We start from the raw sequence: 13848 nt of genomic DNA on the forward strand, positions 1-13848 counted from the left end.
CAGCTGCAGGGCTCAGCCTCCAAGTTCTTTCTACTGTGGAGTGGGGTTTGTTTTAACCCATATGATAAAGGAATGGAAGAGCATTCTAATCGGAGCATCAGAAAAACCACTCTTTGTTAGCTTCATGTTTGGGGGCCTTTGGAACCAACCAAGGTAAGTATTTCGTCTGTGATCTCGGCACATGGCAATGCAGAGTGAGCGCTGTGGTGGCCTGGGGCTCTGCAGACAATGTTCTCGGGGGCTGTGCTAGCGTGTGGGGTGGAGGCTGAAGTGGGAGCTGAGACATGTTCTTCCATTTGTGCCACACTCTTACGCTCCCTCTGCAGCACCCTTAAACATGTGCAAACTGCCCTCCATCTTCAGGAGCCACCATCAGTCTGTGAACCACAGGCATCTTAACTCCCAACACCTGTGCCACTTCCACAGCCCTGCAGGTTTTACAGACGCTGTGGCTGTGCTATAGGCCTCAGCTACAGCTGCAATTCAACCCTGAGCCCAGGAACTTCCACATGCCACAGGTACAGCCTTTTTCCTCTGAAAAAGAAAAAGAAAGAGCACCCATATGTTAAAAGCACATTATATGTGAAGTTAGGAGGGGAAACTTAGGATCCAGATGCACCGAAGCATAGACAAGATGGATATGTGTGCTTTACTCTGTCTCTGGACCACGCTCCTCCCCCAGCTCCCTGGCAAAGGTCAGCTCATGTCTCAGCCTGGTCTTTGTGAGCCCAGATGCCCGTCCTGATGCCCGTCTTGGAATTATTTTACAGGCATCTCAAAAGTGAGTTGGGTTTCTGGGGAAGACTTCAGGAAGGAAAGGCTGTGGATATCACACCATGACGGACGGAGATGCTCACTCCTAAGACCCTCGAAGATGAAGGGCTGCTTGTACGTGTTCCTATTTAATCCTCACACTGACTTCATGAGGGAGGTGGTTTTCAACAGCTGAGGAAAATGAGCCTCAAGAGACTTCAGCGTTTCTCCACGCTCACATGGGAGGCGGTAAGTGGCCGTGTGGGGTGTCTCGCCACACTGTCTCTGGAGCTCTGTGGGTTTCTCTGAAACACTCTGCCACATATCGGTGCCAGCAGGCTGGGGCTGTTCTCCCTGGTTCTTCATGGGTCCTATCGCCAGCCTGCCTGCACCGTGTCAGTGTGACCTCCTGGGTCTGGATAGAATACCTTGTGGTTTGGCCAGCAGCTGGGCGTAATGGGAACAAAAAAGCCCAAGTCAGATGTAATGTACAAAATGGCAATTAGAGCTAATAATGCTGTATTGTATATTCAAAAGTTGCTAAGAGAAGAGATCTCAATAGTTCTCTTGTCACAAGAAAAAAATGTGTAAGTATTTGTGGTGACGGATGTTAACCAGACTTATCACGGTCATCATTTCACAACATATACAAATACAGAATCATTATGCTGTACACCTGAAACTAACATAATGTGATAAGTCAATTACATCTCAATTTTAAGAAAAAGAATGAAAGAGGAATTTAGAGAGGAAAAAGCCAGAGTAGTCACAGGGTTCCACGGACCCAGAGAATAGCTCCTTCCAGGAAACCGGTCAAGGGCTAATATTTGCTCTCTTCCCCTTAATTGTCAATGAGCTTTCAGTTAGGAAAGTCTTGATTATTCCAAGCAAATGAGAACCCTTAACGTGTGGGATGCTGTCACTGAGGTTGTGTTCAGAGAAGCAGCCTTGCTCTGTGGAGCAATTTAAACACACACACACACACACACACACACACACACATATATATGGGGGGGGGGGTGTTTGGCACCTCACCACAATCTCAATGTCAAGTGTACTTCTCTCCTCCTCACCATAATATCAGAATGTCAAGACTTCTCCCCCCACTCTTTTTCTTTCCTTCTTTTTGTTTCTTTTTAGGGCCACACCTGCAGCCTATGGAAGTTCCCAGGCTAGGATTCAAATCAAAGCTGCAGCTGCGGGCCTATGACACAGCCATAGCAATGCCAGATCCAAGCTTCATCTAAGACCTATGCTGCAGCTTGTGGCAACCCTGGATCATTAATCCACTGAGCGAGGCCGGTAATTGAACCTGCATCCTCAAGAATACTAGTCAAGTCCTTAACCCACAACAGGAACTCCCCTCCCTTCCTCTTATGATAAAGAAACCGAGGCAGCAGAGATAAGGGATGTTTCCTGCTGCTCCTTCCTCCGCAGCAGTTCTGAGAACACTGTGTCACCCAGGAGGGGGTCTTCTCATCTCTAATGTCTTTTCCTGAGGGGATGAAAGGTAATACCCAGACATTTGGGACTAGAATAAAGTCCTCAAAAAGTGAGGGAGAAAAAGAGCCCAAGTCAAGCCAGATGTATCTATTCTCTTACAGGTAGATCCCTATGGTGGCCAGGCAGAGCCCCACTGCATTAGAATCCCGGGTCCCTCACTAGACCCTCAGTGCTGACTCAGCCTGTGGAAGGTTGCTGGTCACTCACATCAAAGTGTTTGGCCAGCAAGTCTTGAGAGGGTCTCCTCTCAAGAACAGGTCTGCCTAAGGCCTGTTCTCTTTGTCCCAGGGTATAGCAAGCCCAGCTGGTGTAGCAAGTGGCACCAAATACATTCATCCAACAAATGGAGTGGATGCTGTCAGTGCTTGTCCACGTGGCAGCTGACCCCTTTACAGCGTATCCCTCTCTGAGGTCTGCGTGCTTTGAAATGCCTGTACTGGATATGCTTTCTGGAGGGCTGCCCTCTAGCCACTGCAGCCTGGCTGAAAGTGCCTGGGAGTTTGCATCTCCCTGGGGCCACCCTTAGCCAAAGACTGGTGGGCCAGCATATGAAAGTCAAGGCAGGACTTCAGAATTCGTCTGCAGGACCAGGTGGGAGTCACACTTAGCAGGCTTTTGCCTGCATCACACAGTTCTGTGGTTTTTCTCCCTCCCTGTCCCATTTTCCCTAACACTTCATCAGTTTGTCCTGGGCCTGGTAGTCGTTTCTTCATAAATCCCTTGCACAGATTCCTTCCAAGTCTTCTGGGGAACGTTCTCTAAGATAGGCTACATTAAAGCAAGCTGTGTGCCAAGCCACAGGTAGATGTCCAATACCAGGTTCCCAGGAAGTGGAAGGAACAATGCTTCAGCCTAAGGGTCAGCTTTTCTGAAATGTATGTTACTTCCACCCAGAAGCCTCTTTGAACGGAAGTGATGTACTCCCCCCGCCCCCACCCTGACTGACGCTCCCCTGGGGGTTTTTCACGGCCTGGAACAGGCAACATGTCTCACTCCTGTGTCTGACTAAGAACTCCTTGAGGGCAGAAACTCTTTCCTGATTATTATTTGAATTCTAAGCAAAACAACTGAATAAACCATCTATTGCTGACACCCACAAAGTCCCAGGAGCCCCTCTGGGCATGAAGAAGCATAAATGGCACAGGAATGAAAACGGCATTAGATGATCCTCTTGTAAAGCACAGGTCAAAACACACTGGCAAGTGAGTCCCAGCTTCATTTCCTGCTTTGCAGTTGGTAAAGAGTTTCAAGATGAATAAATTAAAATAGGCCTCATCAAACTATTGATTAAAAATCAATTATTTATATTGTGGTCCTAGTACTGCTATTGGCAATGGGCATCCAGCACATTGCAATGAATAGAATAGGTTTTAAATTAAAGTCTTATGAGTGGGATTGAATACAATACCCTCCCTAAACCATTTGATGATATTATAAAATGATACAACATTATTAAAATGAGAAGTAGTAAATATATGCCCTGAAATTTTCTTAATATTATTCAACTATGATTCCTTTGCTCAAGGGTGGCAAACATGTGGCATGAGGGCCAATTTTGCACATGTATGGCAAGCAGTGTTAAGTGTCTGTGTTCTTTTTTCCTCCTGATCTCAACAGAGGACTCAGATTCCTTCTTAGCACAATGCTCCAGATACTCTGTACCAACTGTTCAGAGATATGAATTGAAACCTAAATTTCATAAGATTTTATGAGGTTTAAAGGGAGGGATTTAAGACAGGGTAGAAAAAGGAATTTGAAAGCCACATCCCTTCTTTACAATTGCTAACACTGACTAAATGCTTACATGTGCCAGATATGATTTTCTGAGTCTAAGCTGTATTCACTCATTTCATCCTCACAGAAACTTTATGCAGGACATGATTTAGTTGTTGTTGTTGTTGTTGTTGTTGTAGTTGTTTTAATCTGTAGAATTTGGGCAATGAGACTCAGAAAGTTTAAGCAACTTAGAGAAGAGGGCACAGCTGGTAATTGTCAGACCTGGGATTCAAGCCCATATGTTCTGACTCTAGATCCTATTCTCTGAGCTACTAGGCTTAAAAAGAACTAGGAAAAAGGTAGGTAATATATAAAGACCAGGGGAAAAGTTGAAGTCATTGAAAGAAGAAAGAAAGAAAGGAAGGAAGAAAGAGGTGAGAAAAGAAAAACAAAATCCAAATTTGTAAGATTTTTTTCCAGAATCTTAACTCTGCTTTGAAAAATGTTTTTGATCATATATACATGCATATATAGTATATATTCATTATGTAATCATATACAATCATGACAAACTCTATCTATGTATACTGCGTGTGTGTGTCCTTCTATGTATTAATAGTAGCAATATCAGAACATGTTAACATTTTTTGAAATATAAGGAAACACTGAAATTTGATCGTTTCCAATTATTCTGAAGGATAGTCTATTTTCTGAGGAAGAGTGAAGGGTAAATGTCAGATGACTGAATCACAAAACACTGAAAAGGTTAAGGCAAAAGCAGAGCATTGCCATAGTACTTTTAGTCTCAGACATGATAATTAGTAAACAATTTATTCTGAGACTCTTCTGGTGATGATTTGAAAGTCTATTTTCAAGGACAATGATGAGAAAAAGGCAGGGCAGTGAAGATCAAGATTCTCCTCTCGAATGTCATCATCAAGGTTTCCTTAATGATTTAGGAAAAAAATTAGTAATGTTCTGTACATTTACTAGAGGACATGCCTGTCTGTCTACTTTTTACACACTGTCCCTACAGTTTATCAGTCGACAATGACAGAAGTCTAGGGCTTACAGGGTGGGCATTAGAAAAAAAAAGACAAGTTAAACCTTCTTAGATTCTGTATACACCAATATTTCTCTTTGTTTTTACTTCTGTGTCTTAGATAACATTACATATACTTAGGGAATGCTATGACTACTATGAATTTGAAAAACTATTTTAATACTATGACTCATCAGATCTCCTTAGTATGTATAGTTCCCCTTACTATTGAGTAAGTTGGCTATGTGATCAATATCCACTTACGTTGGATTGATTATCCATTTAAAAGCACTAATATTTTGAAAAATCTATCATATAGTTAGTCAGTGTCTCTAGCTATTTACTCAGTTATACAAAGATATCAGCAAAAACTGATTCTAAAATGAAAGCTTTTTTTAGACTTGTGAATAGGTGATATCATCAAATTCATCATCTGAAAATGTTTTTGTTTTTTTGTTTTTTTTTTAATTTTCCCACTGTACAGCAAGGGGATCAAGTTATCCTTACATGTATACATTACATTTTTCCCCCACCCTTTGTTCTGTTGCAACATGAGTATCTAGACAAAGTTCTCAATGCTACTCAGCAGGATCTCCTTGAAAATCTATTCTAAATTGTGTCTGATAAGCCCAAGCTCCCGATCCCTCCCACTCCCTCCCTCTCCCATCAGGCAGCCACAAGTCTCTTCTCCAAGCCCATGATTTTCTTTTCTGAGGAGATATTCATTTGTGCTGGATATTAGATTCCAGTTATAAGTGATATTTGTCTTTGTCTTTCTGGCTCATTTCACTCAGTATGAGATTCGCTAGTTCCATCCATGTTGCTGCAAATGGCATGATGTCATCCTTTTTTATGGCTGAGTAGTGTTCCATTGTGTATATATACCACATCTTCCGAATCCAATCATCTGTCGATGGACATTTGGGTTGTTTCCATGTCCTGGCTATTGTGAATAGTGCTGCAGTGAACATGCGGGTGCATGTGTCTCTTTTAAGTAGAGCTTTGTCTGGATAGATGCCCAAGAGTGGGATTGCAGGGTCATATGGAAGTTCTATGTATAGATTTCTAAGGTATCTCCAAACTGTTCTCCATAGTGGCTGTACCAGTTTACATTCCCACCAGCAGTGCAGGAGGGTTCCCTTTTCTCCACAGCCCCTCCAGCACTTGTTATTTGTGGATTTATGAATGATGGCCATTCTGACTGGTGTGAGGTGGTATCTCATGGTAGTTTTGATTTGCATTTCTCTTATAATCAACGATGTTGAGCATTTTTTCATGTGTTTGTTGGCCATCTGTATATCTTCTTTGGAGAAATGTCTATTCCGGTCTTTTGCCCATTTTTCCATTGATTGATTGGCTTTTTTGCTGTTGGGTTGTATAAGTTGCTTATATATTCTAGAGATTAAGCCCTTGTCAGTTGCATCATTTGAAACTATTTTCTCCCATTCTGTAAGTTGTCTTTTTGTTTTCTTTTGGGTTTCCTTTGCTGTGCAAAAGCTTTTCAGTTTGATGAGGTCCCATGGGTTTATTTTTGCTCTAATTTCTATTGCTTTGGGAGACTGACCTGAGAAAATATTCATGATGTTGATGTCAGAGAGTGTTTTGCCTATGTTTTCTTCTAGGAGTTTGATGGTGTCCTGTCGTATATTTAAGTCTTTCAGCCATTTGGAGTTTATTTTTGTGCATGGTGTGAGGGTGTGTTCTAGTTTCATTGCTTTGCATGCAGCTGTCCAGGTTTCCCAGCAATGCTTGCTGAATAGACTTTCTTTTTCCCATTTTATGTTCTTGCCTCCCTTGTCAAAGATTAATTGACCATAGGTGTCAGGGTTTATTTCCGGGTTCTCTATTCTGTTCCATTGGTCTGTCTGTCTGTTTTGGTACCAATACCACACTGTTTTGATGACTGTGGCTTTGTAGTATTTCTTGAAGTCTGGGAGAGTTATGCCTCCTGCTTGGTTTTTGTTTCTCAGGATTGCTTTGGCGACTCTGGGTCTTTTGTGGTTCCATATAAATGTTTGGATTGTTTGTTCTAGTTCTGTGAAAAATGTCATGGGTCATTTGATAGGGATTGCATTGAATCTGTGGATTGCTTTGGGTAGTATGGCCATTTTTACAATATTGATTTTCCGAATCCAGGAACATGGAGTATCTTTCCATTTCTTTACATCTTCTTTGATTTCTTTGATTAAAGTTTTATAGTTCTTGGCATATAGGTCCTTTACCTCTTTGGTCAGGTGTATTCCGAGGTATTTGATTTTGTGAGGTACAATTTTAAAAGGTATGGTATTTTTGTATTCCTTTTCTAATGTTTCATTGCTGGTATACAGAAATGCAACTGACTTCTGAATGTTAATCTTATATCCTGCTACTTTGCTGAATTTATCAATCAGTTCAAGTAGTTTTGGGGTTGAGTCCTTAGGGTTTTCTATGTATAGTATCATGTCATCTGCATACAGTGACAGTTTAATCTCTTCTCTTCCTATATGGATGCCTTTTATTTCTTTTGTTTGTCTAATTGCTGTGGCTAGGACTTCCAAAACTATGTTGAAGAGCAGTGGTGAGAGTGGGCATCCCTGTCTTGTTCCAGATTTGAGTGAGAAGGTTTTCAGTTTTTCCCCATTGAATATTATATTTGCTGTGGGTTTATCATAAATGGCTTTGATTATATTCAGGAATGTTCCCTCTATACCCACTTTGGCGAGGGTCTTGATCATGAATGGGTGTTGGACTTTGTCAAATGCTTTTTCTGCATCTATTGAGATGATAATTATGATTTTTTATTTTTCTTTTGTTAATGTGGTGTATGATGTTGATTGATTTATGTATGTTGAACCATCCTTGTGAACCCAACCTGGTCATGGTGTATAATTTTTTTGATATGTTGTTGGATTCGGTTGGTTAAGATTTTGTTGAGAATTTTTGGACCTATATTCATCAATGATATTGGGCAATAGTTTTCTTTTTTGGTAGTATCTCTGTCTGGTTTTGGAATTAGGGTGATGGTGGCATCATAGAATGTCTTTAGGAGTATTCCTTCTTCAACCGTTTGAAAGAGTTTAAGGAGGATGGGCACCAATTCCTCTTTATATGTTTGATAGAATTCGCCTGTGAAGCCATCTGGTCCTGGACTTTTATTTGTAGGGAGTGTTTTTATGACTTCTTCAATTTCATTTTTGAAAGTGTCCACAGAAACGTATATGGTTGTTGCTGTAAATACAGAGTAACGAAGAAACTTCAGTCAATCATTCTACATTCTAATGATTTAAGAAAAAAAATGCACTTTCCTTAATGTGCTATCTTTCACAGAGTTCATGGTGAATCTCTAACCTCAGCTACTCACATATAAAAGACTCAGAATATAGTCAGCGTTTTGTATGAAAACAGATGTTTAGCTGAACTTTCAACTTTCATCCCTAGTCGGATACTGAGCTGTACTCCAACACAACTGTTGATGAACTTGCTCACTTGGAAAACTGCTTAGATACGTATAATGCAAAGGTCTGGGTCAGGAATTCATATCCTTTTCTGCTTCTCTCATGACTCCACCTGCACACTCTACATCAAAGGGAGGAGATTTAACTACAATGCAGACCTCACATCCAGAGGTAGGCTGCCATGACTTTCATAAACCCTGCCCGGAACAGGATGACAAAGGATGGTTTCAGAGTGAACACGGAGGCTGTGCTTGTTAGAATCAGATGCAAACCATACTTAGAAGGTGGCACCAGAAGAAACATCTCTGCCTTGGCCTGAAGCTGGAAATTGGGCTAGTGGGTCTATCAGGCATGTGTAAGCCAAGCTGGCTGGTTGGCAAATACTACCTCATAGTCTCTCCCTTTTCATTGAAAACTTACTTTTTTTTGTTTGTTTAAGTTTTTTTTACTATTCACACAGTGATAAGATTCTTTCATACTGGAATAGGGTGGGATAGAGTGTCCAAATAAAGTCAGTCTGTTCTCCTTGCCATGTCACAGCACTGACTTCACTGTTTATCCATTAGTGTCCCATACTCATGCCCAGCTCTTGGCCTTGCTCACACTACCCCCACCTCTTGATCCGCATCTCCATCTTTTATTCTTTTTTTAAATATCTGCAATCCTTTAGTGATTTTTTTTCCATTATAGCTGGTTTACAGTGTTATGTCAATTTTCTACTGTACAGCAAGGTGACCCAGTCACACATACATATATACACTCTTTTTTCTCACATATCATGCTCCATCATAAGTGACTAGATATAGTTCCCATCACCATACAGCAGGATCTCATTGCTTATCCAATATATCTGCAATCCTTTTGAAGCCAAATCTTCTCTTTGCCCATAGCCTTCTTTGACTAATGAGATTGTGTGTCCCTGGACTGGATATATAATGGAAATTTTTTTTTCAGGTACAGCACATTTTCCCTCACCTAGAAGTTGTAATATGAGACAACCACACTCCAAAATAGCCAGTCAAGATCCCAAGTAAGTTCAAGGCCTCCACTGTGAGGCAGGCCTAGGTTTCCTTCAAGGTTCTGAAACTTACCCTATATGCAAGTTATTTTGCCACCAAGAGCCAATGTTTTCTCATTTCTAAAATGAGGATAATAATAATAGTTCCCTCATATAGCTGTTATAAGCATTAAATTAGATCAAATTATATAGCACATGGAAAGCATTTATCACAGTAGCTGGCACATGCTAGGTGCATGATAAACACTTCTTATAGTTGTATTAAGTCCCATTTCTTTACGTGGTTGAAGGATCCTTGAGGACAGACTCATTTGCTATTCCTTTCAATCCCTGGTAAAGTTTTAAGCCAACAGTAGAATGGGTTCATTTTATATGCCTAGTAAAATCATATTGAATTTGTGCTATTTCTCAGCTTCAGGGTAAGGAGAACAGCGGGGAGTAAAACTAGGTAGTAATGTATAAAACCAAGGCTTCATTTTGGTCACTGGTGGTGGGTCTGCCATGAGGAGTGGGCAGGGCTTAGCTCTCAGGGAGTGGCTATATGGTCAGAGCATCACACATCATTGTTCTGTCCTGCTTATGGTACCCAAACTTCCAGAATGTGCCAAATCTCAGAGAAGAAATAGGAGAGAGAGTAGTTTGGATAAACATTTAAACTTCTTAATCACCTAATTTTAAAAAGGTTAAGCTGACCCAACATAAATGCAGAATTTAAAGGCATTGGTCTTGAGACTTTTGAAGGATGGCTCTGCTTTGACCATCCTTTGCCAACATGCCTTGAATTAAGTTCTTACTGGAATTTTTAAAGCCTTTCTTAGAAAATACTCTTGGTTTCTTTTTCCATCTTTCAGTTAAAAGGAAATTAGAAGAGATGTCAGTTCATCTACACTTTGAGGAAAATATGTTGACTTCAGGACATACTCATTTTAAACAACAACAGGTGACACTTGACTAAGTGCCTTTTACTGAGGCAGCCATAGTCATGCATTTTGCATTTCCTAAAACATATCTTGTCAAGTCATCCCACTCAAAAGACACTGGGAAATCTAAACATCTTTTCTAGAATCTTCTGGACTCGGGCCCATTTTGCTGTCATAAAGTGCTCCTTGGCATGGTGGTCAGTCTCTTGCAGGGCACAACACACACACTTTGTGTATTTAGATTATTTTAATTTGCAAATAGTACATAGGGTATGAGGTTGACTTTTACAATTTCTGAATCAAATATCATCACAAAACATTTGAAAACAGACCTTCTCTGTATCACTAAATAACTTCTCCATAAGTAGTACCCATAAATACAAAATCACTGAATATAAAATCTCAGCTATATTTTATCTGGTTACATAAAGGTGTTTCTGATTTAAACTCAGTTGAAGTTGGGGCTAAACAGATTCTCTGACCATTTTATCCAAAATGAAATTAAACATTTGCATTTGAAGCCTCTCTTTTAAAGCAGCAATTCCAATCCATGCCTGGCATCATCTCAATGTTGACAGTCTTTGGGTGGCTGAATGGTGAACCTTCATTTTTTCCTTTTAGTTATTTTAGATATTGTCTTACATTATCAATAAGTAATGGCAACCTCTTGGTAAATGCTCATGAATGCAAATTCCTATTTTCTATATTCTGAGATGAGGGTAGGACATCCTGAGAATAACACGTAAATATTAGCAAATTCCCTCAGCACTTTTTTCCCTTTACATTTGATGCCAAATGTGGGAATTCACCTGTAAAGTCCCTTGGAAATGGCACAATATTGTGCTATAACTGGACCAAATAACCACAATTGTTTGTGGCTTTAATACTTCTCCAATTATGTGGCCAATAATTTTTGTCATGATAAAAAGTACAACATAAAGAGCACTTTTGAGTTCCTATATTGGCTGCAAGAGAAAACAGGACAAGCATTTCACATGTACATTTGCGCGTGCACGCGCACACACACACACACACACACACACACACACACTCTTGAATTATGCTTCCAGAGTTTGGTAAAGGAAGCACTTTTTCATTGATAAGTGCAGTATTTTCAAAGAGATGAATCAGAAAATTTAGGAAGGATTTAACCCCATTTTATATAGACATTATCAATTATATTCTGTGGGGGCTCACTAGGGGAGATGATTAAACAGTGTTCTCTAAATGGCAAGAAATTATTTTTCTCTAGAATTCAAGTCTAGACGTCACCATCAAGGGATCCACAAAGCAGAAAATGCCTGAAATGCCTGAAATCACCATCACAGGAAGTACCACTGTCTGTGTGTCTACCCCAGCCAGCTGAAACGATTCCCAGGCAGACATTACATGGCGACACATCATCACAATAGTCATACCCAAAAAAGCAGTTTACAAAACAAGCACCAAACAACTGTGCATACTTTTCATCATAAACTGCAATCTTTAGCCTGAATGATGAAATTTAATCACCAAAAATATTAAATAGTAGTCCCAAAGGATAGGATGACCCAAGTTATCTTTGAACTTTCTCTTGTTTAAAAGGTGGTTACACTGGCACTTAAAAAAATAAATCAGAAAATAATATGGCTTCAAGTGGACAAATAAATATGAATTTTTAAGAAAGTCTTTGCATTATCTATTGCTTTCCTCTTGATTTGGCCTCATTGATAATTTCTCCCCAAGTTTTCTAATAAGTTCTGCCAGGTCCTCTGAATTCTGAGATTTTTCTTCAAGGAGTTCATAGCGGAGACTTGAGATGTCTTGTTTAATTTCCTTCAGTTCCCCTTTGAAAAACAAGAGTGATAAGAAGTCAACTGTAAATATTTAGTAATATAGAGAAACTAGTGATTCTGGGATAGATTAAAAGCAGTCTTAATTCCATACATATCTGTATTTTGAATCCTTTCAAAGGGAAACACTTTTTAACAGGGCAGGTTTCTGTTTTTCTCAGCTAAGTATTTTGGTCAAAGAAAAGATTCATAGAGAAAACTTAGAAAAAACATCTTCCTTAAGTAAGTGAAAGGGAAACAGGTGGCAAATGTTACAGGGCTTGGGAGCAATGGCCCTCACCAACCCCAACCACTTCCTTCTCCCTCCAAGCCCCCCACAGAAATAACACAATCCGATCATTCTCCCTATCTGCGGGTTTTGCATCTGCGAATACAGAGGGTGGACTGTAGTACTTGGGACTACAAGGGACTTGGCATCTGTGGATTTTGGTATCTGCACAGGTCTTGGAATCAATCTCCCTGCAAAAAATGAGGGATGACTATAGTTGCTTATCTAGCGAGCAGCACCTGTCCCCAACAGTGGAGAAAGAGTCTATTTCCCCAGCATGTAGCAGTATTGATGGTTGGCGAGATCCTGTCTTCTCATACCCTTGAAACTCGCCCTTCCCACGCCCATCTCTCCTCTCCAGCAGTCCCTCAGCTCTGTGGCAGCTCTGCATCAGGCCCCAGGTCCTGGCTCAGGCTCCGGGGCTGCTTGTCCCTGTGTTCAACTCACCTTCATTCACTTCGTCACTCTCCTTATCTATCTGGGCTTGTAATACATATCTTTTAATGAGCCTCTTCATTATTTTCTAGACAGAGAAAGGAGAAATCCATCTTAGTTTTATGTTAACAATAAATCTCTCATTTGGAATAAGTTTCCAAGTCTTTCTCTCTTCAGTAAGCACTTTAGAAGGGACAGCTATGAAAGAATAAGATGATTTATCCAGAGGGGAATGCATTCTATCTCCAGATTTTAAAAAGGAATTTTCACATCACCAGAGCTAAGGACTCAAAAGTTAGCTCTTGAGAAAAGAGTAAGTTTTAGAGTAAACATCTACCTCTCTATGTTCATTGCTTGTATTTTTACTTGAACAATATTCAATCAAGACACAGCCTTTAAGCTGGGCCGGGTCAAAATTGTACAGTTCTGCACATGGAAATGGAAAATTAAGCAAATGCACCCTCATTTATGGTTTTTCCTCTCCATTATCGAGAAATGCAGACAGTTTTGAATTTATACTTTCTAATAATTTAGTTTCAATGTAACAGTAGTTCTCCAGTATCTGGGCTTCTACCATAAAGATGTTGCTTTTTCTACATACTTTTCATGAAAAGTAAGAAGCTTAGCACATATGCTGGGGGTCCTGGGTGGATACATAGCTAATCAAATCTTACTACCTAAGCCCCAAATTAAATGGTAAACAGTAAAATCCCACTTTCAAGAACTTACTCTAAGAATGGTACATAGATAAGTATGTTCATAGTAGTACTACTTGTAATAGTAAAAAAAAAAAAAAAAGTCCATCAATAGGTGATTATTTGTACAAAAGAATATTATAGATCCATCAAAATTGATATGAATATATATTTTATGAGGAGAAAAAATTATTAATCATTATATAAGTATTATTAACTCATCATATAATAT

General features: G+C 39.9%; 1 protein-coding gene across 4 annotated transcripts in view; it reads right to left on the reverse strand.

The window, feature by feature from the left end:
* Positions 1–10614: 10614 nt before the first annotated feature.
* Positions 10615–13848, reverse strand: part of TRPC6 (transient receptor potential cation channel subfamily C member 6) — a 106755-nt gene continuing 103521 nt past the window's right edge. For all 4 annotated transcript variants that reach the window (XR_014815128.1, XM_084975824.1, XM_003357256.6 and 1 more), the window contains 2 exons: positions 12934–13009; positions 10615–12212 (listed from right to left, as the gene is read on the reverse strand). Coding sequence is in view for 3 of the 4 variants with exons in the window: in XM_084975824.1 (XP_084831950.1) it covers positions 12061–12212; positions 12934–13009 (228 nt within the window). In the remaining variant the exon portion in view is untranslated. The remainder of the gene's footprint in view (positions 12213–12933; positions 13010–13848) is intronic.

This window comes from Sus scrofa, chromosome 9, assembly GCF_054392235.1.
Source record: "Sus scrofa isolate SSC_HxYL_T2T_F1_AM1 chromosome 9, Sscrofa_HxYL_maternal_Yorkshire_Landrace_v2.0, whole genome shotgun sequence".
Taxonomy (NCBI): domain Eukaryota; kingdom Metazoa; phylum Chordata; class Mammalia; order Artiodactyla; family Suidae; genus Sus; species Sus scrofa.